The sequence below is a fragment of the Sinocyclocheilus anshuiensis genome, unplaced genomic scaffold (assembly GCF_001515605.1).
Source record: "Sinocyclocheilus anshuiensis isolate Anshui unplaced genomic scaffold, SAMN03320099.WGS_v1.1 scaffold235, whole genome shotgun sequence".
Lineage (NCBI taxonomy): Eukaryota > Metazoa > Chordata > Actinopteri > Cypriniformes > Cyprinidae > Sinocyclocheilus > Sinocyclocheilus anshuiensis.
The window spans coordinates 2194926-2217783 of NW_015552562.1; the positions used below are offsets into that span (position 1 = coordinate 2194926).

General features: G+C 35.6%; 2 protein-coding genes across 2 annotated transcripts in view; both read right to left on the reverse strand.

Annotated features, from left to right (window-relative positions):
- The window catches only part of LOC107664725 (kinesin-like protein KIF3A), an 18822-nt gene extending 13750 nt beyond the window's left edge, over positions 1 to 5072 (reverse strand). Inside the window, exons 1-4 of the mRNA XM_016455374.1 lie at positions 4934 to 5072; positions 2249 to 2531; positions 1992 to 2136; positions 1732 to 1816 (exon numbers count right to left, since the gene is read on the reverse strand). Of these exons, the coding sequence (XP_016310860.1) occupies positions 1732 to 1816; positions 1992 to 2136; positions 2249 to 2531; positions 4934 to 4939 (519 nt within the window). The 5' untranslated portion in view covers positions 4940 to 5072. The remainder of the gene's footprint in view (positions 1 to 1731; positions 1817 to 1991; positions 2137 to 2248; positions 2532 to 4933) is intronic.
- Positions 5073 to 5696: 624 nt separating this feature from the next.
- On the reverse strand, positions 5697 to 22180 carry LOC107664770 (putative E3 ubiquitin-protein ligase SH3RF2). Its single transcript, XM_016455425.1, has 11 exons — positions 22156 to 22180; positions 21570 to 21916; positions 19045 to 19311; positions 17682 to 17777; positions 15395 to 15649; positions 10493 to 10614; positions 10114 to 10284; positions 8852 to 9093; positions 7349 to 7620; positions 6945 to 7219; positions 5697 to 6654 (listed from the first exon to the last, which is right to left on the reverse strand). The coding sequence occupies exons 3-11, from the start codon at positions 19255 to 19257 to the stop codon at positions 6480 to 6482; spliced, it is 1821 nt and encodes a 606-aa protein (XP_016310911.1). The 5' UTR covers positions 19258 to 19311; positions 21570 to 21916; positions 22156 to 22180; the 3' UTR covers positions 5697 to 6479.
- Positions 22181 to 22858: the final 678 nt, after the last annotated feature.

A 22858-nucleotide genomic window follows, 5' to 3' on the forward strand; every position in this document is an offset into this window, starting at 1 on the left:
TGCTATTCGGACATAAACAGCACTCGTGTGATATTGCTCTCGCTGCTCGTGTGATATCACTTATGTTGGGTGTAACGTGTAACTAAGTAATTAGTTACTGTAATTGAATTACTTTTCCCTTGAAAAAGTAAATAAGGGATTACTCTTTACTCTTAGTAATTTACTTCTGATGTAATTGCAGTAAATACTGTATAGACTATAGAACAAGTCTATATAAAACAATAGTGGATTTAACATCAACATTTAACATTGAATGTTTTTAATGTAAACTTCTCCCTTTAAATACTTTGGTCAGTTCAAGAATAATTTATGCAATTTTATATTATTTGTTTGAAATAATTAAAAGGGCATTTTCATGTCTGTCCTTGTACTGTTAAACTCAAGGTCGATATGGGATTTGGAACGTAATTAGCAATAAAAAATGCAATACTTTTTAGAGAGAGAAATTAGTGCAGTAATGTAATTACACTGTTGAAGATATAATTAGTAGCTAGTAATTAATTCATTTTTAGAGTAACTTACCCAATGCGTATACATATATTCGGAATGCCAATCCAATTATTATCTTGCAAATACAGACTGTTTGCATGTTTAGTTTAATTTTTTTGTACGTTTGTTAGCATTTGGTGGTTTGAATAAATACTAAGTCAATGGATGTGGAAAATCAAGTCAAGCCCATTGCGTTGTAGGATACATTGTGGTATTTTTGCATCCAGAATCAGTTTACTGACATACAACTTTTGGACTCTAACTAACATTTAAGCAGTTGTTTATTTTGTTTACAACAATGTATGTTGTTTGCAAGTGCGAAAAACCATATTTCAGAAGTAACGAATTTCCCATGATGATCACATATTGCACATAAAGTTTGTGTACAATAATATGTTGGCTGTGACACTAATGTCTATTCATTTACTGAACCGTTGTGTAAAATCACATTTGCACTCGTGCTATTCGGACATAAACAGCACTCGTGTGATATTGCTCTCGCTGCTCGTGTGATATCACTTATGTTGGGTGTAACTAATTACTAAGTAATTAGTTACTGTAATTGAATTACTTTTCCCTTGAAAAAGTAAATAAGGGATTACTCTTATGTAATGATTACTCATTGGTGCTCAGGATCTGCAAATCATTCGCCATCATCCTATCAATGATCACAGAAATAAAATACATTTCAAAACATAAAAATAGAAAGCCGTTTTCTTTTTAAATTGGAATAATATTTCACAATATTACTATTTTTATTAATATAAAAGCAGCCTTGGTAAACATCATCTTTAAAAAAAACATTAGAAAAGAAAGACAATCTTACTGACTCCAAACTTTTGAATGGAAGTGTATGTTGTTGTTTAGCTATATAAGTCTGTGTTCATCAAAACAAAAATCTGCACTAAAATCCGAACTAGACTGTATTGAATAAGCTAAATGTTCAAATGTGATCTGTGAAATGTGACATTCCAATTTGTAGCTGAAAGCATTATCAAATGATATCAAGTAAAGAAAAATATTTCATAAACAATCCCACAAAGAATTCTTTGAATGATCAAATTCTGTTTGATGTGTTTAAATTCTACAGAAAACGGTGGGTGAATTCTGTGGGTGCAGATACCATGCGGACGCACGCATGCATTAGTCAAACGCTTCATGACCGATACTGGAGTGTCCGCTTAACGACACACCTAATAAGTGCAGTGATGGGGAATATGTTGAAATATGCTGGTTTCTCACCTCCAGCCTCTGCATCTGGTCCTTTCCCAACAGGTCTCTCACCTCCTCATTGTATATTTCCAAATAAGAAACTCTTACCAGAAACCTGTCAGATAACACATGTCGCCAGAGTTTATCTTAACACTCTGCTTGTCTCTGATAACGTTGAAAAGACGTATAATGAAAAAGCATGACAAATTATATGTATCTTCATGATTAACTATGCATGAACACAAAGACCTATGAACAGCACAGCACTCAAAAACAATCCCCATTCTCACCTGGTGTCTCCTTCTGCTTTTGCAATATGACCAAATACATGAGCGAATGAATTTGGGATGATTCCTCTGAGTTCAGGCACTGCTCTGACACCCTCCATAGTGAACGTCTTCCCCGTGCCTGTCTGGCCGTACGCAAATATGGTTCCTGAAAAAAATAAAATAAAACGTTAATCTTCAACATTTCAAACTTGCAAAACAAACAAATAGATAAAAGGTGAAAATATATGCAATTAATATTTCTATTGTCTTTGACTTACCATTGTAACCCTCTAATACGGAGTCAATAATCGGTCGAGCGGTTAAATTGTACACATCCAACTGTTTGCTGTCTGGACTGAACACTGTGTCGAAGGTGAACGTCTTTGGCGGCTCACTGGTCATATCAAGTTTGTTCACAGTAATCGTTCCCCGGATCTCGTCCACAGCGACTGACTGCTTGTGTCCCATCATCTTCTCCTTCTCGTTGAGGGGTCGACATCTCACCACCACCTTCACGTTATCACTCGCCTCCACCTTCTCTGGTTTATCCAGCTTATTACTCTGGACAAATAGAAACCAGTTTAAAAAATGTTAGTGCACAACCATCTGTTTAAAATCTAAACTATGAATTTAAATAAGTTAATGCAGGACCATCTGTTTGTCAGCACAATGGAAGCCGGCCATTAAAAAAGTGAAAATCCATCATGAAAATATGAAAATGCATCATAAAAAAAAAAAATTTTGTATTGAAAATTGATTTTGTAAACTCTAAACTATGAGTAAAATAAGCATTTTTTTTTTTTTTACACAAATTATGACTGCTATCTATTGTCCTTAAATATGTTTACAAACACAATGTCATGTAAAGGGCAGTGTTGAGAAGTAACTAGTTACATGTAACTAAATTACGTAATTTAATTACAAAATAAATGTAATTGTAATCAGTTACCATTACTGCGAAAAAATGTGTAATTAAATTAGTTACTTATGAAAATGTTAACGATTACAAAGGAGGTTACATCTGAATTTTTCACACACATCCACATACAAATTTAATTGATTTCTTTCATAAATTGCATTGACTGCTCTAAAATATGAGACGGCAATGTTTCAGGAGTTTAGGATACAGAATAGGACACATGCTTATTCGATAACTGTCCTATTTGGGTTTATGTATATGCTTTATTTTTAAGATTAACTGTTTTTTTTTTCAAGCCATTGTAGGATGCCAGTGTTTCCTGTCATAACTATGCAAAGATTTGATTTCAAAAACAGTATCATATTTCTTGTAATGTTTTAAATCTGTATTTAACCTCAGAATGATCTCAAAGTAAGTCTGATTTTGTGGTGGCTGTGTTTTAAAATTAAACTATTATAATCTTCATTCAAGTGATGACACACCGCGGCCTTGAGTGAGCAGAGGCCAGTGGGCTTGAGAACGGCGCAGCCGGCGGATTCGACAAAGGAGCGGCAACCACATGTGACGACCCCGGGCTGGACTCCGCTTCGTCCACGGTGAAATTTAATTGATTTCTTTCATAAATTGCATTGACTGCTCTAAAATATGAGACGGCAATGTTTCAGGAGTTTAGGATACAGAATAGGACACATGCTTATTCGATAACTGTCCTATTTGGGTTTATGTATATGCTTTATTTTTAAGATTAACTGTTTTTTTTTTCAAGCCATTGTAGGATGCCAGTGTTTCCTGTCATAACTATGCAAAGATTTGATTTCAAAAACAGTATCATATTTCTTGTAATGTTTTAAATCTGTATTTAACCTCAGAATGATCTCAAAGTAAGTCTGATTTTGTGGTGGCTGTGTTTTAAAATTAAACTATTATAATCTTCATTCAAGTGATGAAGGATTTCGAAAGTGACCGTAATAATAATCAGTGTTGAATACTACTGTAAGGTTAACCCTGCCTGGTTTACATTTTTGAAAATGATTAACAGTTGAAATTTAAAATTTAAAAAAGTAATCAAATGTAATTACTTACATTACTTTAATAAAGTAATTGAAATAGTTACACTACTTATTACATTTCAGATAGGGTAACTTGCAATCTGTAACCTATTACATTTCCAAAGCAACATTCCCAACACTGGTTAAGAGTTTGCAAAAGAGCAGAATATTTAATGCTGTATGATTATTGCAAATTCCAATTAAGCTTTGTTAAATTATGTAAACAACAAATGTCTAAATATTATTTGAGATATTCCAGAAATGTTTAAAATTATATTTCCAACTCATAATGAAGGATGACTTAAAATGTGGCGTAAATAAAAAATGTGCATGACCGAATAGAAAAACAAAAGACAGATATCTTCTGCTGTGCATGTATGTCCACTGCTGGACATCGTTAACAGACAAATTAAATACACTGGTGAAACTGTTAAGTGTTTTATAGCGAGTTTATGTTCCAGAAGTCACAGAACACTCATAGATAAACAAACACCAAATTATGGCTTTTTTATGCGTGAACTAAGGTTTTCTTAAAGGGGTCATATGATGCTGCTAAAAAGAACATTATTTTGTGTATTTGGTGTAATGAAATGTGTTTATGCGCTTGTAACACTCCAAAGAGAAAGGAAACATTGTAATCGCATCATATGACCCCTTTAATGTGTAACCTTTACTGTAAAGGTCACTGGATGTTGAATGTATTTGATTGGTGGGGTTGATGTAACTCAACGCTGTTGCTAAGCAGCGGATATGACCGCTCAGCCTGTGCCAAGCTAACAGCTAAATTAACAAACAACAAAAAAGCAGAACGTGGTTATTTATCTGTTGTAAGCAGTTTTAACATAATTTCTCATTAATTTCAATAAATCGGACTCGTCGAGAGATCATAATCTGCATGAGATTCCGGTTGCAAAGCAAAGGAGTGACGGGAAGGTGGGGCACAACAACACACACATTACACTGCGATAGATGAAGATAAGAGATTATAATCTTACCGGCATTTTTAGAATCGGATATATGGCTCTTCATTAAAATCTAAATAAGGGAGTTTTCGTCTGGAATGACCATCGATGAGCTCATTCGGTGGATGATGTATTTTTCCAGCTCAAGCGCCCATCCCAAGTTAGCGTTTACTGCGCATGCGCGGTGATGGGTGTTTACATATTTATGGATATCAATGTTTAATAGCCAGACAGTGCTGGGTAGATTACTTACAAATTGTAGTTACTGATTCCAAATGACATGATAAAAATTGTAGTTGTAACGTAAAAAACTGTAACTTTACACCCATTTTTAGGTAACCTAAATTAATCTGACTACTTTTGACCTAACACGTTTATCACATTGATTTAAATAGTATAATCTTGTGCCATATTAAAATAAAAAAAATACAAAGATCATGAAAATATATTCCATTCGTCGAAGTTGCGTCAAGGTTTCGGGGTTCATGAACGAAATGCAGGGGTTTGTGAGTTTAATTAAGAGCTAAATCATAAAAACGTCAAATGAATATAATTTTAAAATGACAATCAAAATAAAACACAGGTTTTTTTTTAACCTGCATGTAAATAAGAAATAACTTCCAAAGACAAAGACTTGTGTGAATAAAAAATTTAATCAATAAAAAAGTAACTGCAGTTTGATTACGAGTATTTTAAAATGTAATTTAATCTAATTATAAATACTTAATTTTTTTAATCTGATTACATAATCCAGATGACATGTAATCAGTTAATATCCAATATATTTTGCCTCAAAAATAATTTAATATTCTTATCATCCTTTTCTCAATCTGAAATGTTTATTATTACCAGTGTTAATCCCATTGTTACTGAATCATTTGTATTTTTTTTATCCTGCTTCAGTCTGTATTCTCTGATATGACACACAATTAATGTGAAGTGGCTGCTGTTGTATATTACTCAGTTTATGTGCAAAAGGATAAAATGTTTTTAATGCAAACAATAACATCAGTCCTAAATCCAATTCAATGCAAAGCACACAAAAAAAGCCCAATCGGTAGAAAATTCTGAACTCTTTATGTTTATTATCATTATTAGTTTCCCGATTTTCCCCCCAAAAAAGGGACTGAGAACAGGAACGCTGAAGAATTGCATCGTCAGGATATAGCCGCTATGACGTTTTATACAACAAAACTAATCCACCATTACTGTATTGAGACGACAGGATTTTGTGCGTGAAACAGACAACCTTGAGCAAGTCATCATTAGGCCTCCCTTTATCCAACAGTCAAAGATACTCATTCGTTTCCTAGAATGAACAAACTTCCCCACCTCTCACCACATCTAAAAGTGCAAACAGTGAATCAACATACAAAAAGGCACGCTTATCTGTCAGAACTGACTAATGATGAAGAAAAACCTAGTTTTTGTGCCAAGTGGGTGTGCATGAAACAATACGTGATTTGTCTAAGTACACAGGATATTGCTTTTAATTTAGGTTTGTGACACAACAGGCTAAAACGGTGTGACTATAAACACAGCGCTGGACGAAGAACGTGTGCAGAAGAAACTGTGGCACTCAAAGCACTTTGTCTAGGATTTCCAGGACGCTGCTGTGGAAAAGGCCCGTTTTTCCACTGATCTCCTGGGTCACGAGAATCCTTCCGTCCGCTCGAGGCCTCTGAACGACGACTATTTCTCCTTCCGTCAGCGTGAGCTCTGCTTTAGCGTTGTAACCTTTCATTACCCTAAATCTGAAGAATACAACATTAGCCGGTCAGAATGCACCAAACGCAAAATGCCAGGATGTGCTATACAGGATATCTCAATGCTTCTTCTCGTTCTGACAGGAAATGTTTTTCTGTTAAAACAGTTTCGGTGAATTATCTCAATAAATCTCGTAAAAATACTGTATCGGCTTCCTGACAATTTTCCCGATGTAAGAAAAAAATCTGCCACTCATTGCTAGCTCGTTTGCAACACAAGAGCCATTAGATCAGATAACGCAATGACTCCTTTTCAAGACACACTCAAGAAAACCCACCTGTTAGAGCCGGGCTGGTTGTTGATCAGTACTGGCTTCATATTTAGCGAGAGGCAGTCCATAGAAGCAGGGCCTGTGCTCTTTCTGGGTGCGGGTGTTTTTGTGTCTTTAAAAACTAATGTACTTCCATCCCGACCCAAGATGGCTGAAGGGTTCCAGTGGTCTAGAGCCGAAAGACCAGGCTGGGAACTAGAGATTTGTCCTGCAGGTGAGGTGGATGCTGTTTTTGATGTCTGAGGAGCATCGTGAGTCAGGAACCGCACTGACTTTACTGGCTAAAAGAACAAAACAAAGTGCTGATGTAATTCGTTTGAACATTTTAGAGTATTTAAGGATGAAAAATCTCATTAAATCCTAGAACATCACAACTCCTAGTCCTAAATTGTTTGCAGGAACTGTTTTACCTTCTCTGTATTGTGCTTATGAGTGTCTGGTTTGACCAGAATGGACTGAGGCGCTGTGGTGGCCTCTTTCTGGACCGGGTCCCTGCTGACCGTTTGATATCCAGCAGCAGAGGGAGCTGTGGTTTCATATGCCCAATGCTGCGCCTTGATGGGGTTCGAGAACAAACCGTTTCTCTTTTTGGGAAGCACAGGTGAGCGACCAAAAGTATAGATCTGCCCAGGCTGAAGGCTTACGATGGAATTTGAATTGTAGTTTCCGTGATGAGGCAAGCCTAAACAAAAGGCAGAGCAGAAATGTATCAGACTGAATAACACACCTGCTGCAGAAGTCAATGAAAAATCTAAAAATATATGAAGAGAGAAAATTACCATGTATAATTGTTCAATCAAAATTAACTGAAAATGTATGTATTCATTAATTGTTTTGATACTGATCTAAAATGTGCCCATACAGATCCACTACGTTTGGAATAAGTTTTTGTTAATGTTTTTTAAAAGAAGTGCTCACCAAGGCTGCATTTATTTGAAATAATTAAAAATACAGTAAAACAGTAATATTGAAAAGTCTATTATTAAACTAACCATTTTCTAAAGTTTAAAATGTAAATGTCTATTCCTGTGATGTAAAGCTGAATTTTCAGCACGATTACTCCAGTCTTCAGTGTCACATGATCCTTCAGAAATCATTCTAATATGCTTATTAGAATGATTTATGAAGGATCATGTGACACTGAAGACTGGAATGGTGAAAATGCAGTTTTGCATCACTGGAATAAATTTCATTTGAAACTATATTCAAATAGAAAACAGTTTTTCTAAATTGTAAAAATATTTTACAATATTATAGCATTTTTTATGAAGTAAATGCAGCCTTCACTCTTAAAAATAAAGGTTCTAAAAGGGTGTTTTTGCAGTGATGCCATAGACCAGGGCTGTCCAAACTCGGTCCTGGAGGGCCGGTGTCCTGCAGAGTTTAGCTCCAACTTGCCTCAACACACCTGACTGGAAGTTTCTATGCCTAGTAAGAGCTTGATTAGCTGGTTCAGGTGTGTTGAGGCAAGTTGGAGCTAAACTCTGCAGGACACCGGCCCTCCAGGACCGAGTTTGGACAGCCCTGCCATAGACAGGTCTGTCCAAGAACCATTTTTGGTTCCCCAAAGAACCTTTCAGTGAACAGTTCCTAAAAGAACCATTTTGAAGAATGTTTTAAATATCTAAAGAACCTTTTTCGACTGTAAAGAACCTTTTCTGCATTTGGAAGCTTCCACGGATGTTCAAGGTTCTTCATAGAACCACTGATGCGAATAAAGAACCTTTATGTTTGAAAAGTGTTGGTGAGCAGAATAGATATATTTTTTAAAACATATCAAATGTATATTGGCTTAAAATGACAAAATGTATAAATAAAACACAATTTTGACTAGTTTTTCCAAATAGAACAGTTGCAAGTGCAACAGCTAAAAGTTAATATGTCCCGGCGTGTCGGGGCTCGCTGGCTCTCACCCCTGTGTGTGGCGTGGAGGGCGCGTCTCACTGTGCTCCATCCCTGCTTTCCACCCAGCTGCGGCGCTCGCCCGGGACTGGCAGATGACATTACATCCATTGTAGCTGAAGGGGTGTCGGCGTTTACTCGGTCTAGGGCCAGGACAACAGCCTGCGGCTTGTGTGGGGTGTGGCGTTGTGTTGATACTGTGCTTGTATTAGGAACGGCAGGTTTGGTTTGTTCAAGAAAACTTGCAGATGTTCTGTGGGAAAGTCAGTATATTACTGTAACCTTGATTATCAAGATAATAAGTTTGTGCTTGTAAAACTCAAGTCTTGAGAGTCCAAAAGCATTGACTGTGTGATGAAGCCTATTAGAATGCAGTTAGAATGACCCTAAAATCCAAGTTATGAAACAAAAAATATCCCTGTTTGTGTTTTTGTTTTTATATTTATATCACACAGGTAATATCACACAGACAACAGCTGTTTTCCTAAATATCAGCGCATGAGCAGCACTAAATGAATCAGCCGTTTTGAACGAATCGTTTGAATGAATGATTCAATAAATCACGCATTAAGACAGGGACTTGCTGCCACCAAGTGGCAGTTTTAGTGTCATATTTATTTATCCGTAACAGGCCTAAACCAGCCAAAGTACCAGTGCAAAAACACACTAAGTAATATATTGTTTAAATATGGTTATCGAAAAAATCCCAATAAATATGAAGATATAATTTTTTTGCCAATATCGCACACCCCTAGTAAGGAGACAAAAAGGAGAAGGAAAGTAGTGGTATGTTTGCATGAGTTGTTGTTGTTAGTATATGTGACCCTGGAGGACAAAAGCAGTCTTAAGTCGCTATATTTGTAGCAATAGCCAAAAAAAACATTGTATGGGTCAAAATTATCCATTTTTCTTTTATGCCAAAAATCATTAGGATATTAAGTAAAGATCATCTTCCATGAAGATATTTTGTAAATTTCCTACCGTAAATATATCAAAACTTAATTTTTGATTAGTAATATGCATTGCTAAGAACTTCATTTGGACAGCTTTAAAGATGATTTTCTCAATATTTAGATTATTTTGCACCTTCAGATTCCAGATTTTCAAATAGTTGTATCTTGGCCAAATATTGTCCTATCCTAACAAACCATACACCAATGGAAAGGTTATTTATTCAGCTTTCAGAGGATGTATAAATCTCCCTTATGACTGGTTTTGTGGTCCAGGGTCACATATGTCACCCAACTGTACTATGAACTGCTCATCTGCTCACCTTAGCACAGGTGTAACATAGTTGGCTGGCAGGATCCCTACTTTGCCTGTTCTGAGAGACAGTCCACGCAGCCAGCCCTCTTTGAATTTCCCATAAACCCCCACCATTTCACCTTTCCTCAGTTCCAGCTCTTCAGAGCGATGAGGTGTGTAGGAATACAGCGCAGCACACCTGAACATATCATCAAGTTAAAGAAATAGGTCAAAAATTTAAATACTCTCACTCATTTAAACCCACACTTTGATGTGTGAGAAAAAAAATCAAAGTTTCTTCAGAAACATATTTATGATACACAAAATTAAACTTTTTTTTTTTGCTTTAATGCAAGAAAATCTTTTAGATAATCGTCAAAGATACATATGATCTCAGAAACACTTACACACTGATGGAGAGCTGCTGGGTGGCAGACATCTTGCTCTCTGACGGCAGGGGGGACGCCGGAGGGTTAATCAGTGCCATGGGGATGGTCGGCGGACTTTCACCGTTCATTGTTCTGTTTCTCTGTAATAGTCAGAAAGTAACTGGTAATTTTCCTATCTTGCGCAGACACTGACAGCAATGTAATCTCTTCAGTACAAGTGTAGCACAACATTTGTTGAACTCCAAGCATTCATGCTTCTGTAGCATTCTGATAATATATAGTTTGCATGTGTTAAATGGTAAGTAGTAAAGTTTTTAATAAATTCACGATAACCAATTAACAAAACTAACAAAACAAAATTTTCTTTGTCTTTATTTATTCCTTCCCTTTCTAGCTTGTACTTATTTGAACAAATGCCTGAAACTTGGTATTACAAGCACTTCCTGTGTCTGTTTGCCTCTTTAAGAAGAATCGCTTTATGTATTCCCCAATTGTAAGTCGCTTTGGATAAAAGCGTCTGCAAAATTACTAAATGTAAATGTAAATGTAACAAAAGGACAAAAGTAAGACAAGATGAAAAAACAAGACAAAAATAATCAAAAGGCAAAAACCAAAGCAAAACAAAAAAACAAGAAAAGCAAAAACAAAATAAAAATCTAAACTAACTAAAAACACAAAAAACAAAGCAAAAAACATGCAAAAACAAGATAAACAAAACACAAGAATAAAAACAACAAAACAAAAAACAAGATGAGCAACAACAAACACTTAACAAAATAGCACAAAAACAAAGCTAAACAAAAACAAAATGACAAGACTAAAAACAAAATGCAAAATCAAAGCAAAAGTTAAAACAAGCTGAAACAAAGACTAAAGACAAGACAAAAACAAAGCAAAACAATAACAAAAATAAAATTAACAAAAACGACAAGACTAAAAACAACACAAAAGCAAACCAAAACAAAAAACAAGATAAGACAAAAACAAAATAAACAAAAATACAAGACTAAAAACAAAAAAAAGCAACAAACTAAATAAACAAGGATAAAAACAACAGAAAACAGCAAAAAAGAAAGCAAAAACTATAAACAAGACTTTAAAACCAAACAAAGCAAAATAAAAAGACAATCAGGAACTTTCGCTCACTGAATATTTGAATCTTGGCTGACTGCTAATGGATTGATATATTAAGGTTATTGTAAAAAGTTTTAAGTTTAAGTTTTAAGTTGCAAAGCTGACTCAGACAGAAAACAGCCTCTTGTTTGACTGAGACTTTTCCAAAGCACTGACAACAAACGACTAATACTAAGGCCATGGGCTCATGGAAGAGTCCGTCTGGGCAGCGGAGTCATGAGTCTTCCTCTTAAACTGAGATCCAGTCTAATATTAGTTCATTACAAAAGCATGATGAAACAAGAGACCGATCTGTGAATTCTGTTACTTTGACAATTTCCACGCCCCTCTTACCTACAGTATGTCCCATAATTATCTCAAAGAGAGCAGGTGATTACAGCTTAGTTACATCAGCACTGCCACAGAAGACACAGAAGGCCTGGAGTTATACATTAACACATTTTATTCAATGCGACTTACAAATGAGAAATACAGCATAGGTGATTCATCTTAGCGAGGCGGGAACATAAGTAGTGCTGCGATCCAATTGTATCTTAAAAGTACTAGATAAGTACAATAGAGCATGTATTTTAAGAAAGTCAGTTTGGTCCCAACATTATATGTGCCCCTGGAGCACAAAACCAGTCTCAAGTCGCTGGGGTATATTTGTAGCAATAGCCAACAATACATTGTATGGGTCAAAATTATAGATTTTTCCTTATGACTTGTTTTTGTGGTCCAGGGTCACATATCGCACTGAAATTCTGGTGTAGGATTTACTTTTGAAACTATTTTCACTCAGAAATTGCTAGTAAATTTAATTAATAATTGCAATAAAAATGGCACTTTGAAATAAACATAAAATTTGAGTAGAAATTGAGTAGAAAAAGTAGAGACTTTTTTTACAGTGTAGACTACTACAGCTACTATATACTTGTGTCAAAAAAGTCATTTTTAGGATATTCTTAGGCACAGATATTACCACTGTATCTTCTGTCTCAGTGTACTGTCTTAATGGTTTGATGTTTGAATTAAATCAAATGGTTCATGCTCGGAAGTTCCGATCTGATTCAAAAGATTTGCAAACCCGCTTCGAATTCCCGATCCACCATATATATATATATATATATAAGCCACAGATATTGCTCACCCTAGAACCACCCATGGTATGTTGTATTGTAGAACACTTATAAGACGACACTTACAAGGTGTATAATATAAAGTGGGTCTGTCAGTTCTAACTATTTTGGAGCCATTCAGTTTCTACCTTTTAATTAAACTGTAAATTGTTCCTATTCAAAGTAATCTGGTTCTAAATGAGACAGTTCATTGATTGATTTGACAAGAATATTGCTCTCTTATGACCAGCTACGGGAGGCCTAACTTCACAGGTCAGATTTACTTCACCGTTTTACTTGGCTTTTTATTTGCAACTTCAGATTCAAAGTCTGCCCTGCAAAGTGGGACACTGATCAGCTATTACATGAACGCTAACAAGAGACCGCCATCATTCAGTAAAACCTGACACAGCATTTAATTCAGCACAAATGCGATTAGAGGTCTACAAAGTAAGGGAAGAGTTTTGGCAAATAATAATGACTTGAAGTTTCAGTCTGCTCCTCGCAGCATATTATATTACCTCCGAACATTTGTAATAATCTGCATATACTGTAGGTCACACTTACCGTTGTTTGCCAAATTTTTGTGGGCGAAATTCAGTCCACATTGAAGATTTCCCCACACAAATTTTGAGTTCAAACTGTTCACATGACTCTTCCACATTGACCAACATAAAGCCACTTTGTTTGAAAAGGGACTGAAAAATAGACAATGGACCTTTTGTGCCTGCGACTATTTTTATGGTACAGCTAGGGGTGTGCGACATTTACCGTCTGTGATAATATCGTAATTGTTGTTTGAATGATATGCGAGCTGACATTATGGAATATGTCACTCGCTTTGCAAAAAAACAAACAACAACCAGTCTTGAGAGTCCAAAATCATTGGCTGCGTGATGAAGACTATTTAGAATGCAGTTAAAATGACCCTATAATTCAATTTATGAAAGCAAAAAATACCCCTGTATGGGTTTTTATTTTTTTATATTTATATAGCCAAGTAATATCACACAAGCAACAGTCATTTCCCTAAATATTAGCACCTGAGCATGATCGCAAATGTGGTATTAATTTAATCCAACAGTTCAACAAACAAGAAGTTAATATTGATTGAGTGAGTTACATATCAGACACAATATTGTCTGGTTTTTTTTCGGTTTCGCCAAAAAATAGTTTCAATCAAAGCTGGATCATTTGTGCATCTCATAGCAACACTGTGGGGATTCCTTACCAAATAAATCTGTTTTTGAACAAATCATTTGAGTCAATGATCCGTCTGAAAAATCATTCACTTGCTTAGTTTCTAAATGAAGCACTTTTGGACGAATTGTTTGAATGAATGATTCAACGAATCACTCTTTAAGACCTACTAGCGGTTTTAGTGTCATATTTATTTATCCATGACAGGCCTAAACCAGCCAAGGTACCAGTATTAAAACACAGAAAAATATTGTTTAATTATAGTTATCAAAAAAAATCTGTCAAATAAATATTGAGATATCGTGTTTTGTCAATATCCCGCACCTCTACAGCACCAGAATCAATTCACTTTAATTGCATGGAGCAGCCAGCAGATTCTGCAATATCTTCTTTTGCGTTCCATTATGTTCATGATGGGTTTGCACCGGCGATGAGTAAACAATGATGTAATTTTTATTTTTAGGTGAACTATTGCTTTAAATATTTTCTTTCGCATCAGAAAGATGCTGCTGAGTCAGAAACAGTGGGCATGTTTCCTGTGACTTCAGAGTGTTGCACAATCTGAAGAAAACACAAATAATGCACAAAATCCAGTGTTAACTGGCCCCGGCCAGGTCGTAATACGAGTGACTCGTCTCTCCGTGATGTGATGTTCTCCTCGCCTTCTATTAATGGCACAGCTGATGGCAGGAGGAGAGAGAGAATCACCCAGCCTTCAACCAGATAAGAGGACAGTGTTATGTAACCCTATATGAGTCATGAGCTTGTAAAGCAGCAACAGAGAATGGGGCATTTTTAGCTCTCAAACACACTGGCTTCCTCTCACACAGGAAAACATCTCATACCGACAGAGGACAGAAATACTTGCACCCGTTTTTGAGGGGAAAGTCAGGAAAATGCAAGTATCTGCTCGTTTTAGGTGATTTCAATGCATGGTTTCTAGTTCTGGGCAACGATTAATCGCAATTAATCGCATCCAGAATAAAAGTTTTTGTTTATATAATATGTGTGTGCACTGTGTACATTTATTATGTACTGTATATATAAAGACACACACATACAGTATATATTTTGAAAATAATTACATTATATTCAAATAATTTATATTATATATAAATATATTTAATATATAAACATAAAATTGTTCTTAAATATATACATGCATGTGTGTGTATTTATATATACATAATAAATATACACAGCACACACACACACACATATATTATGTACACAAAAACAAATCAAATGTGTGACACAATCTGAGACTGAAGATATTATAAAAATCGTTCCTTGTCTATACAAGAAGGACCACAGACAACAAAACAAACACATCTCTGACTCACCACCTCTCTCCTATATCCCAATAGGATGTTAAACTCATTCTTATCATTTAGTGTAGCATGCATAGCTAACTAATCGCATGTCTGCACAGCAAATAAGCAGCCAATCATCATCCCCACACAAACTTACACAGGGGCTGCATGCTCACCTTAGGCAAGCTTCTGCGAGAGCTCCTCAGACGTGGCTTGTTAAATGTGGCGAGTTGAGCGCTGGAGCTGATGTGAGGATAGTTCTGGCTGTTCAGGAGACTGACATTTAGAGGCCAGGCCGACTTGTGAGACGCTCCAGCGATCCGGCTGGGGACCCAAGCATCGGTGTTGACCCTGCCTCCGCTCCGTGGGTGCGATTCCACAGAGTCCCTCCTTTTGCGTTTCTCCAGAAGCTCGTACGCCGCCGGATTTGGCTGCAGCGGGAAACACAAAGCGGTTTAAAAAGAAGCAGAGATGCACAATAAAGGCATGCTGGGTTGCATAAGCCGCTCTACCTGCTGTGTCTGAGTTTGTCAGAAAGAAAAGTACTGTTAGTCGCCCTAAACTTCCTATGTAAGTGGCAGCTGGAGTTGCTGATCTGAGGAGCGTGGCGTTAAGATGGACTGGTGCAGCACATGTTGGCAGGAGGAGTGACGCTCCCCCTCTCTTTTCCCATGATGTGCTGCTCTGCCACCGAAGTAAAAGAAAGCATTACTGTGCCTTCACGCCTGGCTGCTCAGATGCCCGAGCTGCGTTGAGAGCGAGGCTGGCTGTTTTATCTGAATAACCTCAGATATAATCCAGTGCACGGATAATGAAAAGCATTCCTTAATTATCCGGTGGAACATGAAGTTCACTGGAGCAGCAGTGGAGGAAAAGCACACATGTCAGTCACAGATAGCATGCTCACTAACTCCGTCATCACACAGTGATAAGTAGCTGCCACCACTGCCAGCGCTGAGAGATGAGGGCCTATTATTCTGAATTTAATCGTGACATTAAACAGAGAAGCGATTAGGGGACACTGAAAAGACTGACGAGTAATGACGAAGATTTCACGTCACACTGTAATTTATGAGTGATTTTCAATTATTGTATAATAATAATTGTTGTAATTATTGTATATTCTATATGGCACAAAGGCTTATAAAGTGCAAAATAGTAAAAATATATATATATATCTGGGTTATATTTTATTCCAAAATCAAAAGAATTATATTTTCCACAAGCCCATTTTTAAGATCATTACATTTTTGCTGTGATATTATAATCAAAAGCAAATTATCCTCCATTCTCAGTGGTCTAATGCTATTCTCATTACGGCTCTGTAGGGGTCTGCCAATTACCGTTTGATCTGAATTTGTTATTTTCATATAAGAAAATGTGAAAATATGCAATAAGCAAAAATACAATATTAACTTAACTTCAGCCAAAGCTCAAGTTAAAAAGCAAAAGTTCAGGAGTCCACATGCACATTTGATCAAAGATTATACTTTTCTGGGATATTTAGAGAACAAATAAATAATTAGTTTTTTGCATGTTTGTTTGTTTTTTAAATAAGTGTGTAAGTGTTTTTTTTTTCTTAATGGTTGTTTAAAATTAAAAATAACATAAAAAATATTTAAAAATTACAAAAAGAAGCTAAGGTTTAGCAACATGCCTCATTATCCCTCCAACATTAAAATATATGCATATCAATAATGATTGTTTTAGAGGTTTTCAATGTAATGTAAGCACCACAACAAAGTATGTAAATTAGGGTTATTATAGTTAACTAATACCATAAAAACATTTTCATTACTTGAAATACAATAAATGTTAAATGAAATAAAATATAAAACAACTTAATTTATCTCAGCTAGTTTGCAAGGCAACATTGCTCATATTCATTTTCAATTCACTTGATAATAACTAAAACTGAAATAAAATGATTAAAAACTGTATAAACATATTTAAAAAATGACAAAAGCTAATAAAATAACAAAAAATACAACAAAATTACAAAAAAAAAAACTAAAATTAGCATGAAAATATAAAAAAAAATCAAATGTAATATTCAGTATTAACTAAATAGTATATCAGTGATGCTATAATAACAAGATGTAAATACAGTAATATTGTATATATTTTGTGCAAGTTACTATAGGCCAGGCTTAAAGTGCTATCAAAGAAATATAACAGAAAAAGATTAAACACCCCTGGTTTAAATTGTTAAACAGGTTTGAATGTACAATTTAAAGTATGCATTATGGTTGCAAAATGGATTCTCATTTTAAAATAGTAATTGGAAAAAAAAACATTGTCCAGTATTTTTGCATTGCAGTGAAAATGTAACTATTTATGCAAAATATTATTTCTTGTTTAATTATTTTATTATTATTGGGGTTAAATATGATCTGAACATACATGATTTCTTTGGGAGATTCAACATGTTTTGAAATCGAGAATAAAAGCCTGTTGTCTTACCTCAGTGAGCTGCAAAGGAAAAATCCCAACTTTGTCTCCAAGTTTACCTTCAACCCAATTTTCATTCACTTGTTTGATAAGAGTAATGCTGTCTCCCTGCGGGGGGAAAGAGAGATAGGCATGTGTTAGGCTGCTGTGGGTGCAGGACGTCCCTGAAGACGTTTACTTAGCTGGAATCACTGGAAGCTGCAGGCCCATTACACCCTTCACTCGGCTCCAGACCCATCTGGACCATCTGCTCTCAGCAAAAAAACAACACTCCAGGAAAATGTCCTTTAATGGATGCTGTGCCTGAGTCAATACTGTTATATAATTCAAGTCCTGCGGTGTGAATAACAATACTGCTACATTACAGAGCCCAAAGAAGAGAGCTTTATTTGCTTCCCAGGGTCCTCATTATGAATCACACTAATGAGGCAAGCAATACTAAACATGTTTATGTTCAACATACAATAGCCTCAAAAAGACACTTCACTCACACATAAAAATATAAGAATATAAGAATAATACAAGTTTATAGTGTGTGTGTGTGTGTGTGTGTGTGTGTGTGTGTGAGCATATATATATATATCAATAAAAGTACTAAAAATAGATTGGTTAATGAAAAAAACATTGTTTTTGCACTATAGTGTCTTATCATTTCTTCATTCTTCAGCTTTTTCTTAATAACTCAGTCATGATGTCCTCTACTGAGAAGCATAAATTATCAAATATTATATCATATGTAAAATAACCTTTTTCAATAAATAAATAATAAAAAGAAATACCATTTGTTTCTTATTTTCTTATGCTCCAAACAATGTAATGACAGAAAAAAAATCACCAAATTTACTAAACCTTTTTTTCTAGGTTCATATATATATACTGTATATATACTTTACTGTGTGTGTGTGTGTGTGTGTGTGTGTATGTGTATTTATGTATATATATATATATATATATATATATATGTATATATAAATAAATGAAAGCCCATTTCTGTTTTGGAATTAAATTTTTTTTTTTTTAAAAGGTCATTTGAATCGCAAGAAAAATAGTCAGAATTGTGAGAAGTCGTACTACTTTTTTCTTTTTCTTTTTTTTTTTCTGTGTGGCAGAAATGGGCTTCGATACCTTCTGGCCGTCAAAGAAGTTGCAAAGGTCATTGCAAAAATAGCTTAGAAGAGCTCAGTCTAGAAACATTTTAGCAGATGCCACTTGCTTTAATGTTTTATTCATGCAATGACATTCACACATTTTTTTATGGCTTAAGTGTCCGAATACTTTTTGTGGCCACTGTACCAACCCAACTGAATTGTGGCGGTACATTCATTAAAGAAGAGATCGAATGAAATGGGAAGGTCTATAAAGTACAGAGATGAACCTTGAAGAAGGTTAAGCATTCCTTGCTGTCCCCTGGATCCAGATTGTTAGCACTGAAGTCGTAAAGTGCTCTGCAGAGGGCCAGCGGCTGCGGCTGCTCGCTGATGACCCTCACCACATCCACTGGAACCAGACCGCTGCTGTCTTTGCCTTCGCCGTAACACCAGTTATCCTCCACTCTCCAGCGCAGGTAAATGATGTGAGCTGACTTCATCGTGAGCTCGCCAGGTGCGTTACCCTGGAAGTCATATAAAGCTTGAGCTTGCACCTGAAACAAGTACAAACAGCATAGCGGAGACTGTCAAGAACATATCTGGATCATAACTCGAATAGAAATAATGAAGCCATTCTAGGACAATTATATTTTTACATTGTGCCATTATTTTCATGACTGTTAAATGCGTTCAATTCTACTTACTGGAATGCACAAAAAAGATGATATAGGCCTATCACTTGAACTCTTACAAAAATTAAGCTACTACGTAATATACTGACTTTACTACATGGTAATGGGTCAAAGATAAAAAGGGTTTTCCCCCCAAACATTAGAATGTGCCCTGTTTAATTTTAATTATTTCTGAGCCAAAAATAATGACTATCATACAATTTTAACATGATTTACAGCAGAGACCCACAATAATGTAATTCAGTGTAATGATAGTTTAGATACCAAAAAAAAACAAAACATCTTGTCAGGCACATTTAGAACAAGAATCATCAGACGACATTAAAAGACTCTATTTAAGGATCACAGATCAGCCCCCCAAAACTAATTCATTATCATTTTAAATATATACCAATCCTACTAAACCTATCCTTCAAACTATGGTTTTACTCAGATGTCTGCAAGTTTTTAATAGTTTAAAATATATTAGAATTTAGTATGATCACTTATTCTTTTATATATTTTAATAAGCACAGGTCAGAATAAGTGTGTTGATTCATTTTTACATTAATATATCTTTTACACTGAATGACGATGAAACTGTTTTTTCCTGATATAATATGACTATAAAAATAAAAGTTAATTAAAAGTAAATTGCATTCTGTATAAAACTTATCAGAAAAAAAACAAGTTTAAGACCGCTGGTTTAAATTGTAAAGCAGCTCTGAAAGTACAGTTGAAGAATGCATTATGGTGTTCCTGTTGTATTGTTTTTAATTTATGCTCTTTGCAATAATAAAAAGCAAAATTTAATAGCTAAATATATTTAGACATAGATTTTATTTTTTTTATGCAAATTTTTTTTCATTTTGATTTTATGGGGATTAAATATGATCTAGACTTTTTTTAAGAGAGCGATTCAATCTATAATTATCTTATTTATTCTGTTTTTGTTTTTTATTTCTAACATTGTCATTTTGTAAAAATCACCTTCTTAGTCTATAAAAGACTAAAACAATATTAGCAAATGTGAAACATTAATACAAAAATATATTTATTATATAAAATATGTATTAATAAAAAAAATTGAATTAAAAGACAATTGACTTCTGCAAATAACACAACATCTAACAGCGCTCTTACTATCTTGCAGTACTTCAAATGCATGCATACTACTCTCTAAAAAATGCTGGGTTAAATACAACCCAGTGCTGGGTAAAATAGGGCCAAACCCAGCAAATGGGCTGTTTTGACCCAGCGGTCGGGTTAAATGTTTAACCCAACCTTCTGGGTAGTAACCCAACCGCTGGGTCAAAACAACCCAATTGCTGGGTTTGTCCCTATTTTACCCAGCACTGGGTTGTATTTAACCCAGCTCTTTTTAGAGTGTACATTAGAGGCTTGAAATGAGAAATTGAGTGGGAAAAGTTCCCCAGAGCTCAAAAGCATCCCAAACTTCTAAACAGCATTACTGTGCAAATGCAATGGCTTTTTTCCCAAATGAAACTCAAGTCCACCGACCTACTTAAACCAAACCGGCCCGCAGTGTGTTTCAGTGGACATTGTTAAACACACACAGAGATAATAGGGCTCTTAAGCAGATCGGATTGTCAAACTGACCTACCACATAAAACAACATAAAAACCATCCTGATATATTCAGATATACACATTTCATCATCATTTACGCTGCACAGGACAATCGCTCTGTTGAAAAACAAACATCATGCTCTGTTTGATGTGGCACGACAACTAGGGTTGCAAAAAGTTGGAAAATGTCCAGTAATTTCGGAAACATTCCAGAAATTTTGGGAACTTTTTTTGGAATATTCCAGGGATTCCAGTAAATTTCCGGAAATTTTCCACCCCCTTTGCAACCCTAACGACAAAAGACACGGAGTAATATGACACATACTAGAAAAAGTTTTGAAAATATTCATATCCTATATCAGAATAACAATAAATCACATCATAACCCCTAAAAGATTAAAGCTTTTAAAAGCAAACAAGCCTAATCTTGACACACAGGCAAGCCTTAAAACTCACCAACAGCAGCTACAAAAAAAAAGACAAAGGCTGCTTTTTAAGTCTCAAATCATTACTCACGCTCTAATGCAACAAAAGCACACGTTGTATTCTTACCCCGTTTGGGCAGATCTTGAAAGTAACTGCTTAAAAGTTCCTCCTGGACTGCAGAGCTGATATATCTGACGGATCTGTCCCTCGGCGTGCCCAGCGGACCCCGCTCCTGGGGGCTCTCGAGGAGTCTCAGTAGCAGCGGGTTGGTCGGGAGCTCCTGCACTGATCCTGGAACAGCAGCTCAGCACATCTGATGAGGGTGTGAAGCCTCCTGCTGCTGAAGGCATGCCATGCAGAACGTGTGCTGGCACGACAAGACCTTGGCAGACTCCTCCAAAGGCTCCATACACAAAGGACACTCCAACAGGTTCAAAACAGCCAGATCCTCCATCATACAGGAACATGCACACCTGAGAGACACAGGTTTATAAAGTATTCAGAGCTACTTGTGCATATATTAGATACCTAATTATAGAATGATTTCTCACTGTAAACCTGTTTGCAATAACTCGAGCCACGTACTTCTTCCGCCAACACCTGTTCATTACGCTATTGTGATATGCAAACAGGTGTGAATGCCAAGCGACATTCGTAAGTACAGACATGACACACGTTTATGTTTAGGTTATGGAACTATAATTGAGCTTACATTTCAAAACCGTTTGTGCTCTTATGGTCCTGTGGAGGCCAACAGCAAGTTTTCATTGAAAGCAAGATCATCAGGTGAGTCGCCCGTGACGTCACGTCTACCTGGTTACACGAAACGCACTCAAGTTAGATATAAAATTGAACATTGTACTGAAATATAGTAAAACATTCACATACCTTGTGGTCACGTAGGAATGGAAGAAGAGAGAAAATGGCTCTAAACTGGATGTTTGCGGTCAGGTGTCATCTTACAGCTCAATGTCGCTCTGAAAACACTACGGAAGACTTCTGAAGTCAAAACAATGTTTTCATTGCCGCTGTACACCTGTACAAGTTAAACTATATTAATTAAATGATAATTAATCAGTGAATATTTTTGTCGCCAGCTTGGGACGACAGATATTTAAACAAATGTATTTATTTTTCAGCAGATGGTCAGTGAACGGTGCTTAAACGTAGAAAATTTTCTAAAAGAAACATTTTCTATAGAATCTGCTTTTTTATACTTTTAGTAAAATTTGGCAAAATAGCTACAGTTTTGAATGCTTTTGAAATAGGCTAGGCTAATAATTTAGGCTCAAGTAAAGATTAAATAAGCACTGAAATTAAATGGACAACTATTTATGATATTATAACAACAACTGTTTGAGAATGAGGAACAAGGCTGTAGCTAAAAGCCAGTTTGGGGCCAAAATGGTTTGTAG